At 45.6% G+C, this 26,356-nt stretch overlaps 1 protein-coding gene across 12 annotated transcripts in view; it reads right to left on the reverse strand.

Moving 5' to 3' along the window:
• clip1a (CAP-GLY domain containing linker protein 1a) overlaps window positions 1–26,356 on the reverse strand; it is a 282,555-nt gene that overhangs the window by 215,880 nt on the left and 40,319 nt on the right. For 10 of the 12 annotated variants that reach the window (XM_072495435.1, XM_072495418.1, XM_072495375.1 and 7 more), the window contains exons 2-4: window positions 11,859–12,053; window positions 10,657–10,695; window positions 6,896–7,473 (exon numbers count right to left, since the gene is read on the reverse strand). In XM_072495435.1, the coding sequence (XP_072351536.1) occupies window positions 6,896–7,473; window positions 10,657–10,695; window positions 11,859–11,955 (714 nt within the window). In that variant the 5' untranslated portion in view covers window positions 11,956–12,053. The remainder of the gene's footprint in view (window positions 1–6,895; window positions 7,474–10,656; window positions 10,696–11,858; window positions 12,054–26,356) is intronic. The other 2 variants (XM_072495392.1, XM_072495469.1) reach the window with 1 other exon arrangement.

A 26,356-nucleotide genomic window follows, 5' to 3' on the forward strand; every position in this document is an offset into this window, starting at 1 on the left:
TTTGAAAGAAAAACCTTTCAACAATCTCTTTTGAGGGCCACAGATGGCATAGGATTCTCTAAAGGTAAACTTGCAGGTTGAGTCCATAATTAAGAAAGCAAATGCAATGTTGTCATTTATCTCAAGAGGCTAGGAATATAAAAGCAGGGATGTACTTCTGAAGCTTTATAAAGCATTAGTTAGGCCCCATTTGGAATACTGTGAGCAATTTTGGGCCCCACACCTCAGGAAGGACATACTGGCACTGGAGCGGGTCCAGCGGAGATTCACACGGATGATCCCAGGAATGGTAGGCCTAACATACGATGAACGTCTGAGGATCCTGGGATTATATTCATTGGAGTTTAGGAGGTTGAGGGGAGATCTAATAGAAACTTACAAGATAATGAATGGCTTAGATAGGCTGGATGTAGGGAAGTTGTTTCCATTAGCAGGGGAGACTAGCACCCGGGGGCACAGCCTTAGAATAAAAGGGAGTCACTTTAGAACAGAGATGAGGAGAAATTTCTTCAGCCAGAGAGTGGTGGGTCTGTGGAATTCATTGCCACAGAGGGCGGTGGAGGCCGGGACGTTGAGTGTCTTTAAGACAGAAGTTGATAAATTCTTGATTTCTCGCGGAATTAAGGGCTATGGAGAGAGCGTGTAAATGGAGTTGAAATCAGCCATGATTGAATGGTGGAGTGGACTCGATGGGCCGAATGGCCTTACTTCCGCTCCCATGTCTTATAGGACTACAAAGAGCAGAACAGCAGCTCAATAAACTGCTCCACACAAGTGAACCAGTGATTATTGTAGGTCATCTGGGCTGAGTCATCAAGATACTATTGGCATTTAGCACATATTTCCAAAGGGCTGCCAAAAGACCCAATATGGATTATTATGTATAAATAAATTAGATCCAAGAACACACTGCGTCAGTAGCTGATGCCTGAGTGGAGGAAGTTGTCTGGCCAATACAAACTTAATCTCGATATTATCAGGTGCAGAAAACAACTTTCATTTTATAACCATCAGGTCATAGATTATCATAGCATTTACAGTGCAGAAGGTGGCCATTCGGCCCATCAAGTCTGCACCGGCTCTTGGAAAGAGAATATTCTTGCTATATTTTTTTTATTCATTTGGCGTGGGCATCAGTGACTAGACTAGCGTTTATTGCCCATACCTAGTTGCCCTTGAGAAGGCGGTGGTGAGCTGCTTCTTGAACCGCTGCAGTCACTGAAGTGTAGATACGGCTACTGTGCTGCAAGGGAGGGAATTCCAGGATTTTGGCCGAGCGATAGAGACTAAACGGCGGAATCTCCAGGTGATGGTGTTCCCAGGTATCTGCTGCACTTGTCCTAGATGGTAGTGATTATGGGCTTGGAAGGTGCTGCCTGAGGAACCTTGCTGAGTTCCTGCAGTGCATCTTGTAGATGGTACACATTATTGCCACTGTTCATTGATGTGGAGGGATTTAATGTCTGTGGAAGGGGTAGGAATCAAGCAGGCTGCTTATTAATAAGGACACAGGAGTCCACACCGAGTAAATAAGAACAAAAGTTTTATTAACAAACTAGATATGTACACTTTGAGTTTTTCTCTCTGGTCCCCGCCTTACTGGCCGACCTTATATACACTGGGTAATTGGGCTATCCAGTCCCTAGTGCGGGAGCTCGTACTCCTCAAGGAGCATGGGGTAGACAAGCATTCCCACCCCGTATGAGATATCACAGCTTTGTCGTGGATGGTGTAAAGCTCGTTGAGTGTTGTTGGAGCTGTATTGAACCAGGCAAGTGTAGAGGATTCCATTACAGTCCTGACTTGTGCCTTGTAGATGGAGGACAGGCTTTGGGGAATCAGGGAGTGAGTTACTTGCTGTAGGATTCCTAGCCTTTGACCTGCTCTGGTAGCCACAGTATTTATTTTTGGAAAACATTTTTATTAAATTTGTAACATTTTGGATTTGGATTTGTTTATTGTCACGTGCACCGAGGTACAGTGAAAAGTATTTTTCTGCGAGCAGCTCAACAGATTAAATACATGGGAAAAAAAGGGAATAAAAGAAAATACAAAATAGGGCAACACAACATATACAATTTAACTACATAAGCACTGGCATCAGATGAAGCATACAGGGGTGTAGTGCTAATGAGGTCAGTCCATAAAAGGGTCATTTAGGAGTCTGGTAACAGCGAGGAAGAAGCTGTTTTTGAGTCTGTTCGTGCATGTTCTCAGACTTCTGTATCTCCTGCCCGATGGAAGAAGTTGGAAGAGTGAGTAAGCCGGGTGGGAGGGATCTTTGATTATGCTGCCCACTTTTCCCAGGCAGCGGGAGGTTAAATGGAGTCAATGGATGGGAGGCAGGTTCGTGTGATGGACTGGGCGGTGTTCACGACTCTGAAGTTTCTTGCGGTCCTGGGCCGAGCAGTTGCCATACCAGGGGTCATTTTGGGGGCAGCACGGTTGCACAGTGGGTTAGCCATGCACCCTCAGGGCGCCGAGGTCCCAGGTTCAATCCCAGCTCTTGGTCGTTGTCCATGTGGAGTTTGCACATTCTCCACGTGTTTGTGTGGGCTTTGCCCCCACAACCCAAAGACGTGCAGGCTAGGTGGATTGGCCATGCTAAATTGCCCCTTAATTGGAAAACAATTAATTGGGTACTCTAAATTTATATATATTTTTTTTAAATTTGTAACATTTTATACATAAACAATCAAACAATAACATGTATCAACAACTTCAGCAAACCTATTAAAATACAAACCCCGCTAACAATTATAACCCCATCCCCACCAGCTAACAGTAACCAGATCCTTGAAATGCAATATAAACAGTTGGCATCTATTATAGAACCCATCAATCGCTCCCCTCAGCGTGAACGTGACCTTCTCAAGGTGCAAGTACTCCATCAAATCACCCAGCCAAGCTGCGACACTGGGAGAAGTCGCCTACCTCCAACTCAGCAGAATCTGCCACCAAGCCAGCAATGGGGCAAAGGCCAGAGCATCCGCCATCACCCCAGGCCTCAATTTGGCTGGTCTCACACCCCAAATATCACTACTAATGGGAAGGGTTCTAAATTTATATTTAAATTTGCTGTTATGGTGTTGAAAAAAAGACTCCCAGAAACCCACCAATTTGGGGCAGGGCCAGAACATGTGCACATGATTCGCAGGCCCTCGAGCACCGCTCAAACCTATCCTCAAACCCTTCAAAAACCAACTCATTTTAACCTTAGTGAGATGTGCCCTGAACACCACCTTGAGCTGTATCAAACAGAGCCTCACGCGAGATGATGTAGCATTCACTCTGCAGAGGGACTCACTCCACACCTCCTCCTCCAAAATTGGGCATAGCTCCTCTTCCCACCTAGCCTTCACCTCCTCCATTGAAACCGGCTCTTCCTCCATGATCCACCATATAACCCGGACGTACTTAGCTCCTCCGTCCCCGCACAGGGGAGAATCCATTCCAACAAGATGGATGGTGGCACCCTCGGGAACATTGAAAAAGCTTGCCTGTCCAGTCATGCATCTGAAAGTACTTAACCATATCCACCCCCAACAAGGCCTGCTTTCTTCCTCAGCTCCTCCCAGTCAGCAAACCGACCCTCCACTATGAAGTTCTTTACCCTCTCCCTTACATGGTCGTCCTCCTCTCCCTCCGCCCCCAAAACCGAGAGTGGCATTAGGTTTCCCTGTTTGAAACAAATGATTCCTGCAGATGGGGAACCCCGCACTGTGCCCGAGCCGCCTCCAGCTTCAAATCCACCCAATCTTAATCTTTATTGTCACAAGTAGGCTTACATTAACACTGCAATAAAGTCACTGTGAAAAGCCCCAAGTCGCCACATTCGAGCGTCTGTTCGGGTACACTGAGGGAGAATTCAGAGTCCAAATTACCCAACTACCTAACAGCACATCTTTCAGGACTTGTGGGAGGAAACTGGAGCACCCGGAGGAAACCCACGCAGACACGGCATGGACAGTGACCCAAGCCGGGAATTGAAGTTGGGACCCTGGTGCTATGACAGTGGTAACCGCTGTGCTACAATGCAGCCCTTGCGACGCAAGGTCCAAAATGACCACCGCTGAATACCCCACACTTTATACGGCAAGTTTTAACCATAACAAGAAGTCAATCCTGGGGTAGAACTTGTGCACCGGTGATAAAAACAAAGCTCTTTACCCAGGAGTTGACCAATCGCTACGGATCAACCCTGCCTGTTCTTTCTTTCCCCCCCCGCCCCCCCCCCCCCCCCCCCAAAGAATCAGCTGGTGGGAATCCAACGCCAGAAATGCAGCCAACAGCTGTTCCATGAACCTATCAACCCAATTTGGGGTGTGTTCACCAACACAACTGCCTTTCCTTCCAATGTACCCATAACCATTACAAAATGACTCCCCCTTGATCAGCCATCACTGTCCCTGCCTGAAAACTAACCCTCTTGCTAATGAAAATTACCACCCACCATCGATCTACGATTGAACCCTGAATGTAAAACCTGGCTCACCCAAGCCTTCCGCACCTGATCTGGTCCCGCTCCACTCCTATTCGCTAGCCTCCCTCTCCTTATTGCCAGCAAAGTGGCCCCAACCAGGATCCTACTCCAACAGCCCCTCAAAACTAACATCCACCCTATCCCTTCCAGCCCATACTCCCCACGACACCCCATCCCTTCCAGCCCATACTCCTCACATGTCAAAACCCCTCCATCATTAACAAACATTTTCCCCCTCCAGAACAAACAGAGCACTCCCCATATTTTTATTAAAAGCATAAAGGCATAAGTATAGTACACAAACATTCCCCCTTCACACACAGTTCTCACAGCGACCCTGACTTCTTCTCTCTGATGAGGGCCACTGCCTGCTCCGGCGTATCGAAAAAGTGATATTTCAAGTCCATGGTGACCTGCAACCTTGCAGGGTATATCACCCGAAATCTCACACCCGTGCTGTAGAAAACAGCCTTCACCATGTTGAAGACCACACCCCTCTTCGCCAGTTCAGTCACAATGTCCTGATATATCCGCACCCTGTGCCCGTCCCAGTCGATATTCCGAATCCTCTTCGTCCACTGCAAGATCCTCTCCTTCCGTAGAAGGTGGTAGCTTACTCCGTCTTGGCTTTTGCCTGATCACCCAGTGAACTCTGTCCAACTCCTGAGGGAAGAACATCTCATCCCCTCCCACCAACTGAGAAAATATCTACAAAAAGTACTGGGTCGGCATCGAGCACTCCAAACCCTCCAGCAGTCCCACCAACCTGAGGTTTGACCACCTTGACCTGTTCTCCAGATTGTCCAGCCTCAATCCTTTGTTGTTATCCGACACCTTCAGCAACTCAGCCTTCAATGTGGCAAGTCGATCCTGGGGCACCGGAGCACCCGGGGGAAACCCACACAGACACGGGGAGAACGTGCAGACTCCGCACAGACCGTGACCTAAGCTGGGATTCGAACCTGGAACCCTGGAGCTGTGAAACAACAGTGCAAACCACTGTGCTACCGTGCCGCCCTAGTTTGTATGAACTATTCAAACAGTGTTTTCATACAAAGAATATGGACAATAGAAATTAAATTTGATTACTGCCATATTTCAGATGTCAACAGTCTTCTAAATATTACCTGTAATGGCTCTGTACTTGAAATGAGTTGAATGCTCCCCTTTGCCTAATAGGTTATCTCACACGTATTAAAAGACTAATCCGAAATTATGGAAAAAGACTATTTTTCTTACAAAAAAAAAAGCCTTGTTCGAAAGAATGGAGGACATGTGGCAGACTAAATTAATGCAGAGAAGTGAAAAAAGATACATTTGAATCACATTTTGAATCAAAATGACGACAACATAGCAAACCATTCAGCTCATTGTGTCTATGCTGGCTCTCTGCAAAAGCAACTTGGCTAGCTTCACTCCCATGCTATTACCCCGAAGCTCTGCAAATTATACAAGCTGTGTTCAACTCTCATTGCTGTGGAATTCAGCTAGCCAGGCAGTCTGCAAATACATCTTATAATTACAATATTGAACAATTCTTAAGCTATGTTGGGAAATATTTCAACTTACATGGTTGCATTTCTATATACAACAAATGGAAACTATCTTGTGTAAAGACTACAAAAATGCTAATTAATTTCAACAAAAAATCAAATTAACCATGAAAAATGAACATTGGGGTCAGTCCTGGTATTATTAGGAAGCGATCTCAAGAATGTAACAGTAGTAATAAGGTCCATCGGTGCCCAATACTTTGAGGCAAGCATCCAAGAACACAGGGAGGAGGCTTCCTCAAATACTGGGGCAATCATAGGATCTACACTGCAAGGAATCTTGCAACTTGTAAGAAATAGGGAGAGCATACTCGGAGTGGGAGAATCAAGGCCAATCTTAGGATCCAAGAGCACTTGGATTATGGCTAGACGTTATTTTTTTTTTTGAAATATATTTTATTGAAGTTTTTCAAACAAAACTTTTCCGTTTTTACAACTTAATAAAGGCATATACATTAAACGTTATTTAAATAATATATTAAACTAACAACAGATGGAAAAAGAAATAAACAAAAAGCAAATATCAACAACTAACTAAGTGGCACTAATCTGCTTGAATCTGCAACATAAACAAGAAATGCTGGACAATCTCAGCAGGTCTGACAACATCGGTAGAGAAAGAATGGAGCCAGGTTTCGAATCTGGATGACTCTTTGTCAAAGCTAGATAAAGACATCCAGTCTCGAAACATTAACTCCGTTTCTCTCTCCACAGATGCTGTCAGGCCTGCTGAGATTGTCCAGAATTTTCTGTTTATGTTAGAGTTAAATTACTCATTTGGTTTCTTCTCTTTGTGCATAAATGTGAAAACCACTGTGCAGGACATCATCACAATATAACATTTAAATAACAAACCTACCAGGACCCGGTCTCCGATCTTCAATTCACGTTCTCCCTTCTTAACAGAGCCAGCTTCTGAAAGGTTTGACACAGATTCACTTGCTGTTTTTAAGAGGTTGGTCATGGTTGGAGATGGTGCAGATTCCTGAGCTGCACCTGGTGTACCTAATGCTGCTTTTTGTCCAGTTGGTGTAGATGGAGCAGTCACAACACTGGCTGATGTAGATGTTGGTGATGTGGCTCTGGAAACAGATGCTGCACAGGTCTGTGAACCATTGGCTTCACCATCTGTCAGTGGGCTCCGAGACAGTTTTGAAGGTCTTGTAAATATTCCACGCAATGGTTCACACTGGAAATATCGAACCCCAGCAACTGAGCCATCATTTTTACCAATTGGTTCATCCAAAACAATTCCAGCCCACTGGCCTGGAGCAAACTGACTTTCACCAAGGAACTGGATGAATCCGGGTTTACTACCATTTACCCAGATGCGCTCTCCAATTCTAAAATCATCCACAAATTCTTCCTGCGCCTCTGTGGCGGACGCATTCGAGGATTTCTCTCCAGGAGATGTTTTTTCTGTAGCAGGAACAGATGCTGTTGGCATAGGGGGGATAAGTGTTAAATAGTTGAAAATATAATTTCATTTAAAAAAATATTTTTTTCTTACTTTGCTCATTTTCTCCCCTCATCGCCTCTCAGTATTCCTTGTTGGGGTACAGATCGGAGTATTAATCCCGTCTCATTCAAATGGCTGTTTATTTGTGGTTATTAACAATAAGCTAAAGGAAGTTATTATTTTGTGGTAGGCAACACAGTGAACCCCAAACATGTCCTCAAACATTCACACATGCACATCGGCCAGAGGGTTTGTTGGATAGCGATCAGGACGAGTAATCCTGGCAAATTTTCCCTTCCCTAACCCAGAATGATGTCCTCACCATCACTTTGATTGAGATTAATGGACTCATATAAAAGATAAAATAAATACTTTACATATTTAAAATGATACTGTACATCTACAATGAAACTTCATTATTCCACATTCAAGAATCTTCAATAAAATTAAATATCTTTCCCTATGTTAATTAGCTAGCGGAAAAAGGCTTGGGAGCCTTTCTGAATAAAAACAACAATTGGATAAGTCACAAGGCAACATAATGCATTCAGTCAGACTATGGATTTTTTAAAAAGCAGAAATTAGTTTTTTTCCACTTAGCTTTACTATATAAATTACATAGTGATCTCGTCAGCTTGGCTTAGCTGGTGTTACTTTCACCTTGCAGCCAGAAATGTGATAGCTCAAGCCTCATTCCAGTACTTTAGTACGTAAACTAGACTGACACATCAAGAACAACTTGGGGTTATGGTGTCTTTAACACAGAGAAATAAAACACACCAAAATGCTTCTTTGGTCAAAGAAGGTTTATTTTAAAAGGAGGGTCTTAGAGCAAGCTTGTCTGACCTTTTCACTCAGGCAGGGTGTGTACATTTGCATTTTTCTCTTACTCAAGGGGACGATGAACACATTTCTGAAAGATGACATCTGGCACAACAGTAAACTGAATTTCAATGGGTTTGAGATATTAAGAAAATAAGAACAGTGCTGAGCAAAAGTAAAGCAGTGTCACAGCATTAATTTGAGAAGTTAGAAAGAGTAATTAATAAGAAATGACCAGGGGATTCAGCTCGCGCTCACTCACATTGTCAGCATGCTCACTCACTCACCCTCACCCACTGTGAGTGGATGCATGTGTATATGTTGGTGCAGGTAAGGGAGAGCAAGGCTCACTTCACCCTCCTGAGGTCCAGTCCCATGTGATATGACCAGCTCCTCCTCTGTGCCAAATTAAAGTACAGGCCGCCTTAGGCATCCCCAGGTCCAGCCTGGTGACATCACATCATTTCCACCCCGGGCCCCTGCAGTTGCTTCATACTGTACGAGAATTAGAATTTACCTGGCAACTGACAACGTGTTGCTCATCCAATCACAGGCTGGTTCTCGTTAGATTCACTGGTAAATCTAATCTTAACAACAGCCAAGGCATGGTGAAACCAGTCTGTCATTGGATGGTCAGGCTTGCAGCAAAATGTCTAAATTCTATCCATGAAGACTGCAACAGTTGAGTCCAACAATGTGGCAGACCGGATCCAAATGCCTTGGGGGCCACATCCGGCGGTTGGACAAGCCTGGCCTTATTAGTGTCAGAAGAAAATTCCAACTATGGGCACTAGATAACTAAAAGCAGTATTGAGGGGTTGTTGAATTATCCATCAGTCTTCCATGTTAAACTGAGGTTTCATCTGCCTATCTGGATCCCATAAAGAGCCTGTAGCACTTGGCCACTATTCATAAAGATATTGCCAACACATGCCGCGGAAGTAATCTCTAAAACGAAATGGAAAAATTCATGTTCATAGAAAGGTACAATTTACAGTACAGAAGGAGAAGTTATTTGGCCCATGGAGTCTGCACCTTTCCTTGGAAAAGAGCACCCCACCACCCTATCTCTGTACCCCAGTAACCCAACCTAACCTAACCTTTTTGGGCTCCAAGAGCAATTTAGCATGGCCAATCCACCTGACCTGCACATCGCTGGACTGTGGGACATCTCAAACTAGAGGACCCAGAGGAAACCCATGCAGGCACGGGGAGAACGTGCAGACTCCGCACAGACAGTGACCCAAGCCGGGAATTGAACCTGGGACCCTAGAGCTGTGAAGCAACAGTGCTAACCACTATGCTACCGTGCCACCCATGAAGACTATTTCTCAGGGTTTAACTACTCTGCTTATCTTTTTGGGTTGTGGGGGCGAGATCCACGCAAACACGGGAAGAATGTGCAAACGCCACATGGACAGTGACCTGGGGCCGGGATCGAACGCGGGTCCTAGGCGCCATGAGGCAGCAGTGCTACCCACTGCGCCACCCGACAAACAATTTATTTAATCTAATTTGGACATGCATATCAATGCTAACCATGGCATATGCTCAATAGATGATGGTACAAGCACCGTGGGCATAGATTTAAGGTTTGGAGCAAGAAATGCAGCTGGGAGATACGAGGGGAAAGAACATAGCAATTAGAAATTCATGGCCTGGAAGGGCACTGGAGGCAGAGGCATTGGATGGGCACTTGAGTGAAATAAACCTGCAGGGCTACGAATAGTGTGGGGGAATGGCATTGATTGGATTCCTCCACAGAGTGCTGGGGTGGACACAAGGAGCTTATACCATCAGAACGAAGATGCTGCAGTGTTGCTCTCCAATATGAGCATATGCACTTTCAGGTAGGAATCATTGACTGCGATCAGAGGTTGCAGACCCTGACAGTTTTTTTGGCCTTTCACCAGCTGTAAGGCACTAATTTTCATCTCCCTAGTACCATTCCAGTTGAGATCTGCTGACTCAACACAAGCCAGAAACTGAATCTGATACCATCCTGGTCTGTACCACTCAGTTCCACACCACTCAACATTGGATCACATTATTCATTGACTTGCTTCATTGGATTGCTCTCTTTCCAGGTTATCTTTCTATTGCTTTCACGGAATTTACATTGTTCTCCTTTGCCTCCTTTTCCTCCATTTTGTTTTATTAAAATAAGTGTTTCCAGCTCTAAAATCAAAATCTCAAGTCTTGACTTATTGCTTCACCCTCTATTTTTGGATGGTGATACTAGAAAAAACAGGAAGGAGCACAGGGAAGTAATGCTGTTTGCAGAACTGAATTCGTATGGTTTGTCCTTTCTCTTTAACTTTAAAAAAAAATACTTCTACCTCCTTGCTGCCTTTGATTTCGGTCTTCAGTTGTAATGCCTTTTCAGCAGTTATCAGGAAAAGATAATAATTGAAGAAGGTAGACAAAAGGACAAGAGATTAAACTTATTACAACTGGGAAAAGACACAAAGGCCGAAGACAAAGCCATACAGGTTATCCAGAAATAATTTTTAGCTTTAATACAGATGGTGACTCAAACACAGCAACTCAGCATCATTTTACGGCAATTTTACTTTTTGCAGAACACCCTGAAACAACTTCTACACTTGTACTAAAATTTTATTAGGAATCTTGACTAATCTTCTATAAATTCCAAACAGAGACATAATAGAGGCCACGAGTCCAATAGAGAATCTAAGTAATCCCTGATCTTTATTAACAGTTCCTTCCCATTTCCAATCATGGTTCTCTCCCACCAAACCTGGTTAAATTCAGTTTTATCACTGCAGGTCCAGAGCTGTTCATCTTCAATTATATTCTGAAAAATGCAGGTTATCTTTTTCCTTTAACAGATATATCCTTTCCCATTCTCTCATCACTCTCCAAAAACAGATTCCATTTGAAATTAATTTTACAAATTCAAAATTGTTGACAGTGACAGCACAATAGCAAACGAGGCAGTGAGGTCGACATTAAGTATTAAAGTCAGCTCTATACTGGAATAGTGCCAGTGTTAAAAAAATGAAACAATCAAAAGCTTATTTTTTAAATCTGTAATCAAATTCGATGTATTCTATTAAGTCAAACAATTCAATTTGTTCCATGTAATTTTAGAACAAAGTGATTCACAACTCATTTTATGAAAACTCGTGGAACAAATTGTATATTCAGCTGATCTTCATTGTGTGCAATAAGCCTACAAACTAAACATAAAGCATTACAATCATACAACAATTAAAAAAGGTAGAGCTACCTTTGAAATTTTGATTATCAAGCCATGGAAAAATGTTTCAATATATCATAAAAAATACCTTCGATTCGTATTAAAACATACAATGCAATACATCAATCAGAGACTTAAACCAGACAGACCTTAGATGTTAGAACTGTGCATTAAATCTCTTCTGTCCAGTAAATTTAACGAGGCACTGCTCCAAGATTTAAAGATGAAGCATAATCTTGCACAAAGAAATTTAAATGGTAATCTCAACCTCCATTTATACCTCATATAAAGTCTAGACAGGGGATTCCAAAGACTTACTTGATGATTGTAAAGAGGCAGCTTGCTTCACTGCAGTGCTCCCTGGCTTGGCAATCTTGCTAGGAGCTTTCAGCCCACTAGGTTTTAGCAGACTCATCCTTCCTCTTCGCTTCCTTCAGCCTTTGTCTCGCAAATAGTATTTCCCAATCATCAAATCATCTGCACTGCTTTTAGATTCTGTACATCATTTAAAACCTGAAAGAGACAATATTACACAAGACTGAAAAAAATATTTACGCTATGAAATGAACATTTGAATGAATTGTTGCAGGAAGCAGTACATAAAATAGCTTCCTCCTGACAAAGCACAATGCTCTTTTCCACATGCCTGAGCTCCTATGAATGACTCTTCAATGAGGTCCTCCCCTACTACCCTGCGCTTGCATCCTGCTTTTTCTGAAAAGACTGAAACGTTTGAAAGATGACCATTTTTTTCCAGGGCTGGTTTCATTATTAACCACTTTCAATATCTGAGAATTTCTAATTTTGTTTTTCACCAAGTTAGGAAAGAACCTTTAAGTAAGATTACAGTTTGTAACAGTACACGATAGATGGCTGGATTATTTTTTTTAAATCAATTAAGATATCGTGTAGATCTCAGTCTTTGCAACATGAGCATATGACCAATGGTTTGTATTCGCAATTATGCCGCGTATAATTGGGAATAATCAAACCTGGAGTGACATTTTAACCTAAAACACAGAAAGCAGTTACCAGTAAATAATTATACATTTTTAAAACAAAGACAGTAACATATGATTAAATCATGGAGCTCATGTATTATTAATGACCACACTTCACAGCAGCCTGTGATTTATACCGCTGGCAAAAGAAAATACTGTATTGGTGTTTCTTGTTCAAAGAACCAGCATATCCTTTGTTTAACATTCCTTGCAATTCAATGGTCATGTGGAATACAGTGTCACTTTCAAAACGAGATTAAAATATTCACAAAACATTAATTAACTGAACACATGAGGGAGCCAATAACAGTCAGGTAGATAGAAATTCAACATACCCCTGCAGTCCTTTTGAAATTACTGCATCCACAATCAGGAACGGCAGGCACACTTATGATTTCAGTTAGTCAACATACAAGTTACAACACTGTCACAAGAACTGAAACCCAACTAGTCTAACATAATTTACCCTCCATGCAAGAAAATTGTCTGATAGTTTCCACACGTCTTTCTGCTCTTTTCCTTCATTCAACTATCCAACCCAATTTGGAAGGCTGCATATACCATAAACCTTGGATGCAAATTCCACAGTGTTACAAAGAAGCTATTTTCCACTTCTCTTCTAAATGTCCTACATTTAAACTTGCATCTTTGGTCCCCCATTTTAGATGCCTCAACTACTGAAAAGAATTGGCTTCTATTTACCCTGTCCATCCTTTCATAATTTTAAACATCATTTCAAACTTACTATCCTTTCAAATCAGTGTTGTACTCAAAATTCATTCATACAAATCTCTCGATTCAGAAAGTTACAGATATATAAAAGGTTAATAGTACTGCATGAAAAACTTCAGAAATACGTTGCAATGTGGACAAAAAAAAACAGGAATATTTTGCTTTGTATGGTTAGGATATAAGCAATAAACCTAAAACATACAGAACATACAGCCCGCACTTTGTCACAATATCCTCTATCTGCCAACAACCCCAACCCGATCAAAGCCGAATCTCTAGCCAATGAGGCATAAGGTCCGAGATTACTGTCATGATATGCAAACATGCAGCTAAATGAACACATAGAATAGGACACGACCAATGAGCAGTCAGGACACTCGGGGGTGGTATCTCACTATAAAAGGGATGAGGCACTCACACCCAGCCTCTTTCCACAGCCCAACTTCTACAGAGTGAGACAGGGTGTATCCTCAGCATCACACCCCAGCACGTGGCTTAGAGCAAGGCTGGTTCAGTTAGACTGCGTTACTACATTTAGATTAGCAGAGAGTCGAACTCATTGAGAACTGTGCTAACAGTTCAATAAAACACATTGAACTCAGTTCAAAGTCTGGAGCATCTTTTACTCAAAACTGCATCAAGTGGCAGCTTGTGTTATTCCAAATTACACAACACAACATGATACCAGGAGTCTGTTCAATCTAGTTAGTTCAACTGAGCAAGATCCGTGACGACCAGCGAATGTATACCGGCACAATGGAAAAGATTCCGGGTCCTCACCAGCTCAGGACCTCCGGCAATCTCAGTGCCAACTGGCAGACATTCAAGCAGAAATTGCAGCTTTACGTCGAAGCATCAGACCTCAATGGTGTGTCTGATGCACGGAAGAAAGCTCTTTTCCTCACCACAGCGGGTGATCACGCCTTGGAAATATTCAACTCCTTTCACTTCGCCGAAGACCAGGATAAATCAAACTTTCAGACCATCCGGGACAGGTTTGACAGCCACTGTGAGGTGGACACCAACAAAATCTTCGAGCGCTACATATTCAAGCAGCGATTGCAAGGTAAAGACGAATCCTTCAACTCCTATATAACTAACCTTAGACAGCTAGCGTAATCCTGCAACTTCAGTGATATCACTAATTCCATGATCAGAGATCAAATCGTTTTTGGGGTTCACTCTGATCCTCGGAGACAGCAGTTACTGAAGATCAAGCATATGACCCTGCCAGTCGCGATTGAAACATGCACAGTGCATGAGCACGCTAAAAATCACTATTCCCAGTACAAAAACAGCAGAAAATGATGAGCTAGCCTCCCACGAGGCGGAGTGTGTGCAGGCCATCCCCCGGTTGCAGCGCCCCAACATTGACGAAAGCGGCCATTTTGCGTGCTCTTCCCGGGGCCCGACGCATACGCGATGCGAGCGGGTTAACGAAGCCGCCGACACCTGCACTGCGCAGGTGCAGACGTCTGAGAACCGCACTGCACATGTGCAACGATGCATGGAGCGTCAGGACGTGTTCGAACTGTGGCACCGCCCATTTAAAGTAATACTGCCCTGCAAGAGGCAGACACTGTTTAAACTGCGGGAAGCCAGGCCACTATGCAACCCTGTGCACACATGCACCACCAGTCAGGAGCCAGCGCTCCCAATTCCGACAACGGCACATCTGGAGTGTGCAACAATGTCTACAGGATTCTGATCCCGGCAGTGCAATGGATCCAGATGCTGAATGCCTGGACAACGCCTACAGTGTGGGCATTATTGCAAGTGTGAATATGCCACACCAGACACATCGCATGTCCAATCGATCGTAACTGTGGATTCCGACAACGAATGGCGAGCAGTGATGAAGGTCAACCACTGCCCTATCCAGTTCAAGCTGGACACAGGTGCCTCTGCCAACCTCCTCTCACAGGCAGACTTCAGACGCATTAAGAAGCCCCCCACGGTCCTTCCAGCTGCCTGCAAGCTCCTGGATTACAACGGGAATGCCATCACGGCACTGGGATCCTACCATCTGCACATATCCAACCGACACACACACAAGCACGGTTACGCTTTGAAATTGTTACGCCGGACAGGTCATCCCTACTAGGTGCGCACGCCTGCAAGCAGCTGAACCTCATTCAAAGGGTTTACACCACAACATCCTCCCATGTGGATCGTCAGGCCAGCAACGACAACATCTTCGCCCAGTATCCAGATGTGTTCAACGGGATGGGCACGCTGCCGTATCGATACAAGATTCTGCTACGACCTGATGCCAAGCCAGTGGTCCACGCACCACGATGAGTCCCTGCTCCACTGAGAGAGCGCCTGAAGGCACAGCTCAAGGATCTTCAGCAACAAGTCATCGTTTCCAAGGTCACCGATCCGACTGACTGGGTCAGCTCGACGGTGTGCGTAAAGAAGTCTTCGGGGTGGGTGATGGGAGGGAGAGGGGGTGGCGTGGAAGATGTTGGAGATGGCGTCCTGCAAAGGAACAAGCCTGGGGGCGCTGGTGACGGCACCGCTGCCGCTCTCGCCGACAAGGTATACCACGAGCCCGGAGGTGGCGGCAACGCTAAGGATCTGGGGGCAGTGGAGACGGCATAGGGGTACGACGGGAGCCTCGGAGTGGTCCCCCATTAGAGACAACCATCGGTTTGTCCCAGGAAGGATGGACGGGGGATTTCAGAGCTGGCATCGGGTCGGGATTAGACGAATGGGGGACCTGTTCATTGACGGGACGTTTGCAAGCTTAGGGGCGCTGGAGGAGAAGTTTGGGCTACCCCCGGGAAACGCCTTCAGGTACATGCAAGTGAGGGCGTTTGTGAGGCGGCAGGCGAGGGAATTTCCGCTACTCCCGGCACAGGGGATTCAAGATAGGGTGATTTCGGGCGTATGGGTTGGGGAGGGCAAGGTGTCGGCGATATACCAGGAGACGAAAGAAGAGGGGGAGGCTTTGGTAGAGGAGCTGAAGGGTAAATGGGAGGAGGAGTTGGGGGAGGAGATTGAGGAGGGGCTATGGGCTGATGCCCTAAGTAGGGTTAATCCCTCTTCCTCGTGTGCCAGGCTTAGCCGGATACAATTTAAGGTGGTCCATAGAGCGCATATGACGGAGGCGAGGCTGAGTACGTTCTTTGGGGTGGAGAACAGATGTGGGAGGTGCTCAGGAAGTCCGGCGAACCTTGTCCATATGTTTTTGTCATGCCCAGCACTGGAGGGGTTCTGGAAGGGAGTGGCGGGAACAGTACCTAAGGTGGTGAAAGCCCGGGTCAAGCCAAGCTGGGGGCTAGCACTATTTGGAGTAGAGGACGAGCCGGGAGTGCAGGAGGCGAAAGAGGCCGGCATTCTGGCCTTTGCGTCCCTAGTAGCCCGGGGAAGGATCTTGTTAATGTGGAAGGAGACGAAGCCCCCCAGTGTGGAGGCCTGGATAAATGATATGGCAGGGTTTATCAAGTTGGAAAGGATAAAGTTTGCCTAGAGGGTCTGCGCAGGGGTTGTACAGGCGGTGGCAACCGTTCCTAGACCATCTCACGGAGTGTTAGATGAAGGTCGGACAGCAGCAACAGCAACCGGGGGGGGGGGGGGGGGGGGGGGGGGGGGGGGGGGGGGGGGGAGAAAGAAGAGAAGGGGGGTTTCTCTGGGGGGCATTTGAGCAAGAAAACACATGAAGGATCCGGAAACTGACATGTACGGGAAGAATCCACTGTACAAAGTCTTGTATCTTATTGACTTGCCATGTTCAGGTCTTGCCACGCGAGTTCTTTTTTTTGTTACGGGGGGAGGGGGGGGGGGGGGGGGAAGTGTTTGTTTGTAAGGTAGAAAATATTGTTACTGAAAAATTCTTAATAAAAACATGTTTTTTAAAAAAAAAGTCTTTGGGGGACCTGCGTATCTGCATTGATCCCAAGGATCTCAATAAGAATATCATGCGGGAACGCTACCCCATCCCGAAGCGGGAGGAACTCATACGTGAGATGGCACACACGCGCTTCTTCACCAACTTGGATGCATCACAGGGATTTTGGCAAATCCAGCTGGAAGAGTCCAGCAGAAGGCTCTGCACCTTCAACACGCCTTTTGGCAGATACGGCTACAATCGCATGCCATTTGGCATTATCTCGGCATCGGAGATATTCCATCGCATCATGGAGCAGATGATGGAAGGCATTGAAGGGATTTGTGTGTACGTGGACGACATCATATGGTCCACGACCCCTGAAGAACATGTGTCCCATCTCCATGAAAGTATTCTGCCGTGTACATGCCAACGACCTAAAGTTAAACAGGTCCAAATGTTGTTTTGGCACATCGACGCTCAAGTTCCTAGGCGACCAGATCTCACAGCATGGTGTGCGCCCGGACACAGACCAAATTAAGGCCGAGGCGATGAAGGTCCCAGAGAACAAAAAGGCGGTGCTGCGCTTCTTGGGTATGGTCAATTTTCTGGGCAAGTTCATTCCAAACATGGCCCCACACACCACGGTCCTACGCAACCTGGTGAAAAAGTCAACTGCCTTTGAGTGGAAGGCGGCACGCCAGAGTAGCTGGAGCTGAAAGCCAAGCTCACCACTGCACCAGTCCTGGCATTCTTCGACCCGGACCAGGAGACAAAAGGTAGCCACAGATGCGAGCCAGGATGGCATCAGTGCGGTGTTGCTTCAACGAGATGACACATCCTGGGCAGCAGTAGCCTACACTGTTGGGGAGAGTTTAAACTAATGTGGCAGGGGGATGAGAACCGATGCAGGAAGTTGGAAGGGAGTAAAACAGGGACAGAAATAAAAGGCAGTAAGGGGGAAAGTGTAAGGCAGAGAAGCCATTGTCAAAAATCAAAAAGGGCGACAGTACAAGGTACAGTGACTGAGGGGAGCTCAGTGAATAGGACCAGGAATACTAAAAGAAATAAAACGGGAAGTGAAAACATTAATGGTAAGCGACGCGGCAGGTTGTTACAGGAAGATATGGGTTCGACGACAAGGAAAAAGGTTAAGAGGAAATATAACTTAGGAGAGGTTACTGATCGAGGTGTTAAGATTCAGAACAGAGGTACAAAAGCCAACATAAGTGTACTTTACCTGGATGCTTGTAGTATTCGGAATAAGGTAAATGAGTTGATGGCGCAAATCATCGTGAATGACTATGATTTAGTGGCCATTACTGAAACATGGTAAAAGGATGGTCACGACTGGGAGTTAAATATCCGAGGGTATCAAACTATTCGGAAGGACAGAGTGGATGGTAAGGGAGGTGGTGTAGCTCTGTTACTTAAGGATAACATCCGGGCAACAGTAAGGGATGACATCGGTGCTATGGAGGATAAAGTTGAATCCATTTGGGTGGAAATCAGGAACAGTAAGGTGAAAAAGTCACTGATAGGAGTAATCAAAAGGCTACCAAATAGTAACATTATGGTGGGGCAGGCAATAAACAAAGAAATAACTGATGCATGTAGAAATGGTACAGCAGTTATCATGGGGGATTTTAATCTACATGTTGATTGGTTTAACCAGGTCGGTCAAGGCAGCCTTGAGGAGGAGTTTATAGAATGTATCCGCGATAGTTTCCTAGAACAGTATGTAATGGAACCTACGAGGGAACAAGCGGTCCTAGATCTGGTCCTGTGTAATGAGACAGGATTGATTCAGGATCTCATAGTTAGGGATCCTCTCGGAAGGAGCGATCACAATATGGTGGAATTTAAAATACAGATGGAGGGTGAGAAGGTAAAATCAAGCACTAATGTTTTGTGCTGAAACAAAGGAGATTACAATGGGATGAGAGAAGAACTAGCTAAGGTAGACTGGGAGCAAAGACTTTACGGTGAAACAGTTGAGGACTAGTGGAGAACCTTCCAAGTGATTTTTCACAGTGCTCAGCAAAGGTTTATACCAACAAAAAGGAAGGACGGAAAAAAGAGGGAAAATCGACCGTGGATATCTAAGGAAATAAGGGAGAGTATCAAATTGAAGGAAAAAACATACAAAGTAGCAAAGATCAGTGGGAGACTAGAGGACTGGGAAATCTTTAGGGGGCAACATAAGGCTACTAAAAAAGCTATAAAGAAGAGTAAGATAGATTATGAGAGTAAACTTGCTCAGAATATAAAAACAGACAGTAAAAGTTTCTACAAATACAACAAACAAAAAAGAGTGGCTAAGGTAAATATTGGTCCTTTAGAGGATGAGAAGGGAGATTTAATAATGGGAGATGAGGAAATGGCTGAGGAACTGAACAGGTTTTTTGGGTCGGTCTTCAGTGGAAGACACAAATAACATGCCAGTGACTGATGGAAATGAGGCTATGACAGGTGAGGACCTTGAGAGGATTGATATCACCAAGGAGGTAGTGATGGGCAAGCTAATGGGGCTAAAGGTAGACAAGTCTCCTGGACCTGATGGAATGCATCCCAGAGTGCTAAAAGAGATGGCTAGGGAAATTGCAAATGCACTAGTGATAATTTACCAAAATTCACTAGACTCTGGGGTGGTCCCGGCGGATTGGAAATTAGCAAATGTGACACCACTGTTTAAAAAAGGAGGTAGGCAGAAAGCGGGTAATTATAGGCCAGTGAGCTTAACTTCGGTAGTAGGGAAGATGCTGGAATCTATCATCAAGGAAGAAATAGCGAGGCACCTGGATGGAAATTGTCCCATTGGACAAACGCAGCATGGGTTCATAAAGGGCAGGTCGTGCCTAACTAATTTAGTGGAATTTTTTGAGGACATTAACAGTGCGGTAGATAACGGGGAGCCAATGGATGTGGTATATCTGGATTTCCAGAAAGCCTTTGACAAGGTGCCACACAAAAGGTTGTTGCATAAGATAAAGATGCATGGCATTAAGGGGAAAGTAGTAGCATGGATAGAGGATTGGTTAATTAATAGAAAGCAAAGAGTGGGGATTAATGGGTGTTTCTCTGGTTGGCAATCAGTAGCTAGTGGTGTCCCTCAGGGATCAGTGTTGGGCCCACAACTGTTCACAATTTACATAGATGATTTGGAGTTGGGGACCAAGGGCAATGTGTCCAAGTTTGCAGACGACACTAAAATAAGTGGTAAAGCAAAAAGTGCAGAGGATACTGGAAGTCTGTAGAGGGATTTGGATAGGCTAAGTGAATGGGCTAGGGTCTGGCAGATGGAATACAATGTTGACAAATGTGAGGTTATCCATTTTGGTAGGAATAACAGCAAAAGGGATTATTACTTAAATGATAAAATATTAAAACATGCTGCTGTGCAGAGAGACCTGGGTGTGCTAGTGCATGAGTCGCAAAAAGTTGGTTTTCAGGTGCAACAGGTGATTAAGGCGGCAAATGGAATTTTGTCCTTCATTGCAAGAGGGATGGAGTTTAAGACTAGGGAGGTTCTGCTGCAATTGTATAAGGTGTTAGTGAGGCCACACCTGGAGTATTGTGTTCAGTTTTGGTCTCCTTACTTGAGAAAGGACGTACTGGCACTGGAGGGTGTGCAGAGGAGATTCACTAGGTTAATCTAGGGGCAGAGTTGAATATGGTAGCCATCATAAAGGAGAAAGTGCTAGAGAAACTAAGAGGTCTAAAAATTGATAAATCTCCGGGCCCAGATGGACTACGTCCTAGAGTTCTAAAGGAGATAGCTGAAGAAATAGTGGAGGTGTTAGTTATGATCTTTCAAAAGTCACTGGAGTCCGGGAAAGTCCCAGAGGATTGGAAAATCGCTGTTGTAACCCCCCTGTTCAAGAAGGGAACAAGGAAAAAGATGGAAAATTATAGGCCAATTAGCCTAACCTCGGTTGTTGGCAAGATTCTAGAGTCCATTGTTAAGGATGAGATTTCTAAATTCTTGGAAGTGCAGGGTCAGATTAGGACAAGTCAGCATGGATTTAGTAAGGGGAGGTCGTGCCTGACAAACCTGCTAGAGTTCTTTGAAGAGATAACAAATAGGTTAGACCAAGGAGAGCCAATGGATGTTATCTATCTTGACTTCCAAAAGGCCTTTGATAAGGTGCCTCACGGGAGACTGCTGAGTAAAATAAGGGCCCATGGTATTCGAGGCAAGGTACTAACATGGATTGACGATTGGCTGTCAGGCAGAAGGCAGAGAGTTGGGATAAAAAGGTTATTTTTCGGAATGGCAACCGGTGACGAGTGGTGTCCCGCAGGGTTCAGTGTTGGGGCCACAGCTGTTCTCTTTATATATTAACGATCTAGATGACGGGACTGGGGGCATTCTGGCTAAGTTTGCCGATGATACAAAGATAGGTGGAGGGGCAGGTAGTATGGAGGAGGTGGGGAGGCTGCAGAAAGATTTAGACAGTTTAGGAGAGTGGTCCAAGAAATGGCTGATGAAATTCAACGTGGGCAAGTGCGAGGTCTTGCACTTTGGAAAAAAGAATAGAGGCATGGACTATTTTCTAAACGGTGACAAAATTCATAATGCTGAAGTGCAAAGGGACTTGGGAGTCCTAGTCCAGGATTCTCTAAAGGTAAACTTGCAGGTTGAGTCTGTAATTAAGAAAGCAAATGCAATGTTGTCATTCATCTCAAGAGGCTTGGAATATAAAAGCAGGGATGTACTTCTGAAGCTTTATAAAGCATTAGTTAGGCCCCATTTAGAATACTGTGAGCAATTTTGGGCCCCACACCTCAGGAAGGACATACTGGCACTGGAGCGGGTCCAGCGGAGATTCACACGGATGATCCCAGGAATGGTAGGCCTAACGTACGATGAGCGTCTGAGGATCCTGGGATTATATTCATTGGAGTTTAGGAGGTTGAGGGGAGATCTAATAGAAACTTGTAGGGAAGTTGTTTCCATTAGCAGGGGAGACTAGGACCCGGGGGCACAGCCTTAGAATAAGAGGGAGTCACTTTAGAACAGAGATGAGGAGAAATTTCTTCAGCCAGAGTGGTGGGTCTGTGGAATTCATTGCCACAGAGGGCGGTGGAGGCCGGGACGTTGAGTGCCTTTAAGACAGAAGTTGATAAATTCTTGATTTCCCGAGGAATTAAGGGCTATGGAGAGAGAGCGGGTAAATGGAGTTGAAATCAGCCATGAATGAATTGCGGAGTGGACTCGATGGGCCGAATGGCCTTACTTCCGCTCCTATGTCTTATGGTCTAATCCCAGAGCTGAAGGGGTTGGATTACGAGGAGAGGTTGAGTAGACTGGGACTGTACTCGTTGAAATTTGGAAGGATGAGGGGGGATCTTATAGAAACATAAAAGATTATGAAGGGAATAGATAGGATAGATGCGGGCAGGTTGTTTCCACTGGCGGGTGAAAGCAGAACTAGGGGGCATAGCCTCAAAATGAGGGGAAGTAGATTTAGGACTGAGTTTAGGAGGAATTTCTTCACCCAAAGGGTTGTGAATCTATGGGATTCCTTGCCCAGTGAAGCAGTAGAGGCTCCTTCATTAAATGTTTTTAAGATAAAGATAGATAGTTTTTTGAAGAATAAAGGGATTAAGGGTTATGGTGTTCGGGCCGGAAAGTGGAGCTGAGTCCACAAAAGATCAGCCATGATCTCATTGAATGGTGGAGCAGGCTCGAGGGGCCAGATGGCCTACTCCTGCTCCTAGTTCTTATGTTCTTATGTACACATCAAGGGCGATGACGCCCACTGAAACCAGATTTGCACAGATTGAGAAGGAGTGCTTGGGTCTTCTTACCGGCATCCTCAAATTTCATGATTATGTCTACGGCCTGCCGACATTCACGGTCAAGACGGATCATAGGCCTCTGGTCCACATCATCCACAAGGACCTGAACGACATGACGCCTCGGTTGCAGAGAATTCTGCTTAAACTTACTTATGACTTCAACTTGGTGTACACACCTGGCAAGGAGCTCATCATCGCTGATGCCTTATCCCGCTCCGTCACCTCACCCAGGTGAGCCGCTGGAGATCATCCAGCACATCAAATCACAGGTGCAGCTGTGTGCTAGCACTCTCCCGGCGACAGACGATAAGGTAGTTCTCATCCGTGATGAGACAGCCAAAGACCCCCTCTTGCAGCGCGTCATCCACAACCTCACCAATGGCTGGCAGAAAGGGCAGTGCCCACAATTTTACAATGTGAAGGACAGCCCGACAGCGATTGATGGTATCCTCCTCAAGTTGGACAGGATTGTCATTCCGCTCAGTCTCCAGAGCTTGGTGCTGCGCCAGATTCAGGAGGGACACCTGGGCGTCGTGAAGTGCAGACTCAGAGCAAGGCAAGCTGTCTACTGGCTAGACATCAGCCAGGACATCACGAAAATGGTCCTGAACTGTGCTACCCGTCAGCGGTTCCAGCCAGCACAGAGCAAGGAGACGCTCCAACAGCATGACATAGTGACCTCTCCGTGGTCGAAGGTTGGCATCGACCTCTTTCATACGTATGGTCGCGATTACGTATTGATCATCGACTATTTCTTGAATTACCCCGAGGTGCTGAAGCTCCCGGACCTCACCTCTTGGACCGTCATCAAAGCCTGTAAGGAGACGTTCAAGGCATGGCATCCCAATCACCGTCATGAGCGACAATGGCCCGTGCTTTAACAATCGAGAATGGTCCACGTTTGCCAGGTCATACAGTTTCCAGCATGTCCCCTACAGTCCGCACTATCCACAGTCCAATGGAAAAGTCGATAAAGGGGTGCACATTGTGAAACAGCTCATCTGCAAGGCCGCAGACTCTGCTTCCGACATACACCTTGCACTGCTCGTGTACAGGGAGACTCCATTGTCCACTGCCACGTCACCGGTTCAGCTCCTGATGAACAGGGACCTGCGGACGACGCTTCCAACCATACACCTGCCCAACCTGGATCACGTCCCGGTGCTGCAGAAGGTGCAGCAGCTCAGAGACGGTCAAAAGCAGGGCTATGATGCCCATGCCACCGATCTGGGCGTGCTATCCCCGGCAGAGAGTGTCAGGATCAAGATACCGGATGGTGGGTGGTCTGCCCCAGCTGTCGTTGTTCGACAGGCCGCGCCCCGCTCTTTTGTACGTATGGCTGATGGCTCCATTGTGCGAAGGAATCAACAGGCCCTGTGCAAAGTTGCCTGCCCGCAACCACTTTCTCCTCCATTTCCATAGGTTGAATTGCCATCTCCTGATGCCTCGCACCACGAGGCCACCAGTCAGGCTTCCATCCTGCCTGTCAAGGCACCGTCGTCCCCTCCAGCGGTCAACCAGGATCAGACACAAGCCTCGGAGACTGGACTTGTGAACGTTTGTTTTGTTTGTTCTGTTCTCCTCCATCAGTCACGTTAGACAGACTCATTCACATGTAAATACATTAACATATGCCAACAAAACATTTTTAAAAAGGGAGAGATGTCATGATATGCAAACATGCAGCTAATGAACACACAGAATAGGACACAACCAATGAGCAGTCAGGATACTCAGGGGTGGTATCGCACTATAAAAGGGATGAGGCACTGACACCCCGCCTCTTTCCACAGACCAACATCTACAGAGTGAGACAGGGTGTATCCTCAGCATCACACCCCAGCACGTGGCTTAGAGCAAGGCTGGTTCAGTTAGACGGAGTTACTGCATCGAGCCTTTCAGGGGTGCCACAGCCCCTTCGTCAGCCTTCGGGTGATCCTCCTGCACCTCCTTCCACTGCCGGCGGAACTCTTCCTTGATGAAGGCCATCAACTGTTCCATCTGGGACTTTCCAACTTGCACTAGCACTTCCCCCTCTGCCATCCTTCCACTGGCTGTTGCGTCACAGGCCTCTTCCAACTCCTTCGCCAAGTCTTTCACCTTCTTCTGCCAGGTTTGGTAACCAGACATACCACTCCGGGGGGGGGGGGGGGGGGGGGGGGACTTCTCCTCCGACCTTCAGCTACACTTTGTCGAAGTTGCACCCAATTTCAGGTAAAAAGAGCTCTTTTCTACGCCTTCAAGCAGGAGCTGCCCTGTGTGCGACCACTCGCACCATGGCTACCACTGGAAGTCCACAACACACCATTATTGCTTTCCTTTAATGGAACAGGCGAGTGTGCTTGGTCCTCGCAATCTCACTTGCTTCATTATTCAATGTTACAAGGATGGCACAGTGGTTAGCACTGCTGCCTCACGGCTTTGGGGAGCCAGGTTCGATCCCGGCACACGGTCCATGTGGAGCTTGCACATTCTGCCAATGTTTGCTTGGGTCTCACCCCCACAATACAAAGCTGTGCAGCCTAGGTGAATTAGCCACGCTTAAATTGAAAACAAAAAAGAAACTGGGTACTGTAAATTAATATTAAAAAATCATTCAATGTTACATTTCTGCCAAGGACTACAGCTGACGATTTAAGTTCTCGCTGCATTCTTACGAAAAAAATCAAGAGGTTGGCTCTCTCACTCGCCATGTCTTCAAATGTCTTTGAAGATTTGAGGGTTTTAAACTTCCATTTGCCAGTACTTCCCTGCATATAATACATATGGGCTTTGAATACTGATTTGCATTGTCACAATTAAAGCCATACCTCAAGAAATCATCTTTATACTGTTATGTTCCCGATTCCAGATTTTAATTGTTTGTTCACCAGAGGCCCTGGGGCTCTGGATACAGCTCACACCAGCACTGCTTTGTCCTGCCGTGGAGTCTCCGGAGAAGCTCTCTCCACAGATTCAGTTATGAGATCCTGGCTTGTGTCTCTGGCCCTCTCGTATTTATTCAGCTCTTCACACAGTCCAGTTTTTGAGGACATTACCAGTGCGGTAGTTAACGGGGAGCCAATGGATGTGGTATATCTGGATTTCCAGAAAGCTTTTGACAAGGTGCCACACAAAAGGTTGCTGCATAAGATAAAGATGCAAGGCATTAAGGGGAAAGTAGTAGCATGGATAGAGGATTGGTCAATTAATAGAAAGCAAAGAGTGGGGATTAATGGGTGTTTCTCTGGTTGGCAATCAGTAGCTCGTGGTGTCCCTCAGGGATCAGTGTTGGGCCCACAACTGTTCACAATTTACATAGATGATTTGGAGTTGGGGACCAAGGGCAATGTGTCCAAGTTTGCAGACGACACTAAGATAAGTGGTAAAGCAAAAAGTGCAGAGGATACTGGAAATCTGCAGAGGGATTTGGATAGGCTAAGTGAATGGGCTAGGGTCTGGCAGAT

Source organism: Scyliorhinus torazame, chromosome 1 (genome assembly GCF_047496885.1).
Source record: "Scyliorhinus torazame isolate Kashiwa2021f chromosome 1, sScyTor2.1, whole genome shotgun sequence".
NCBI classification, from domain to species: Eukaryota; Metazoa; Chordata; class Chondrichthyes; order Carcharhiniformes; family Scyliorhinidae; genus Scyliorhinus; species Scyliorhinus torazame.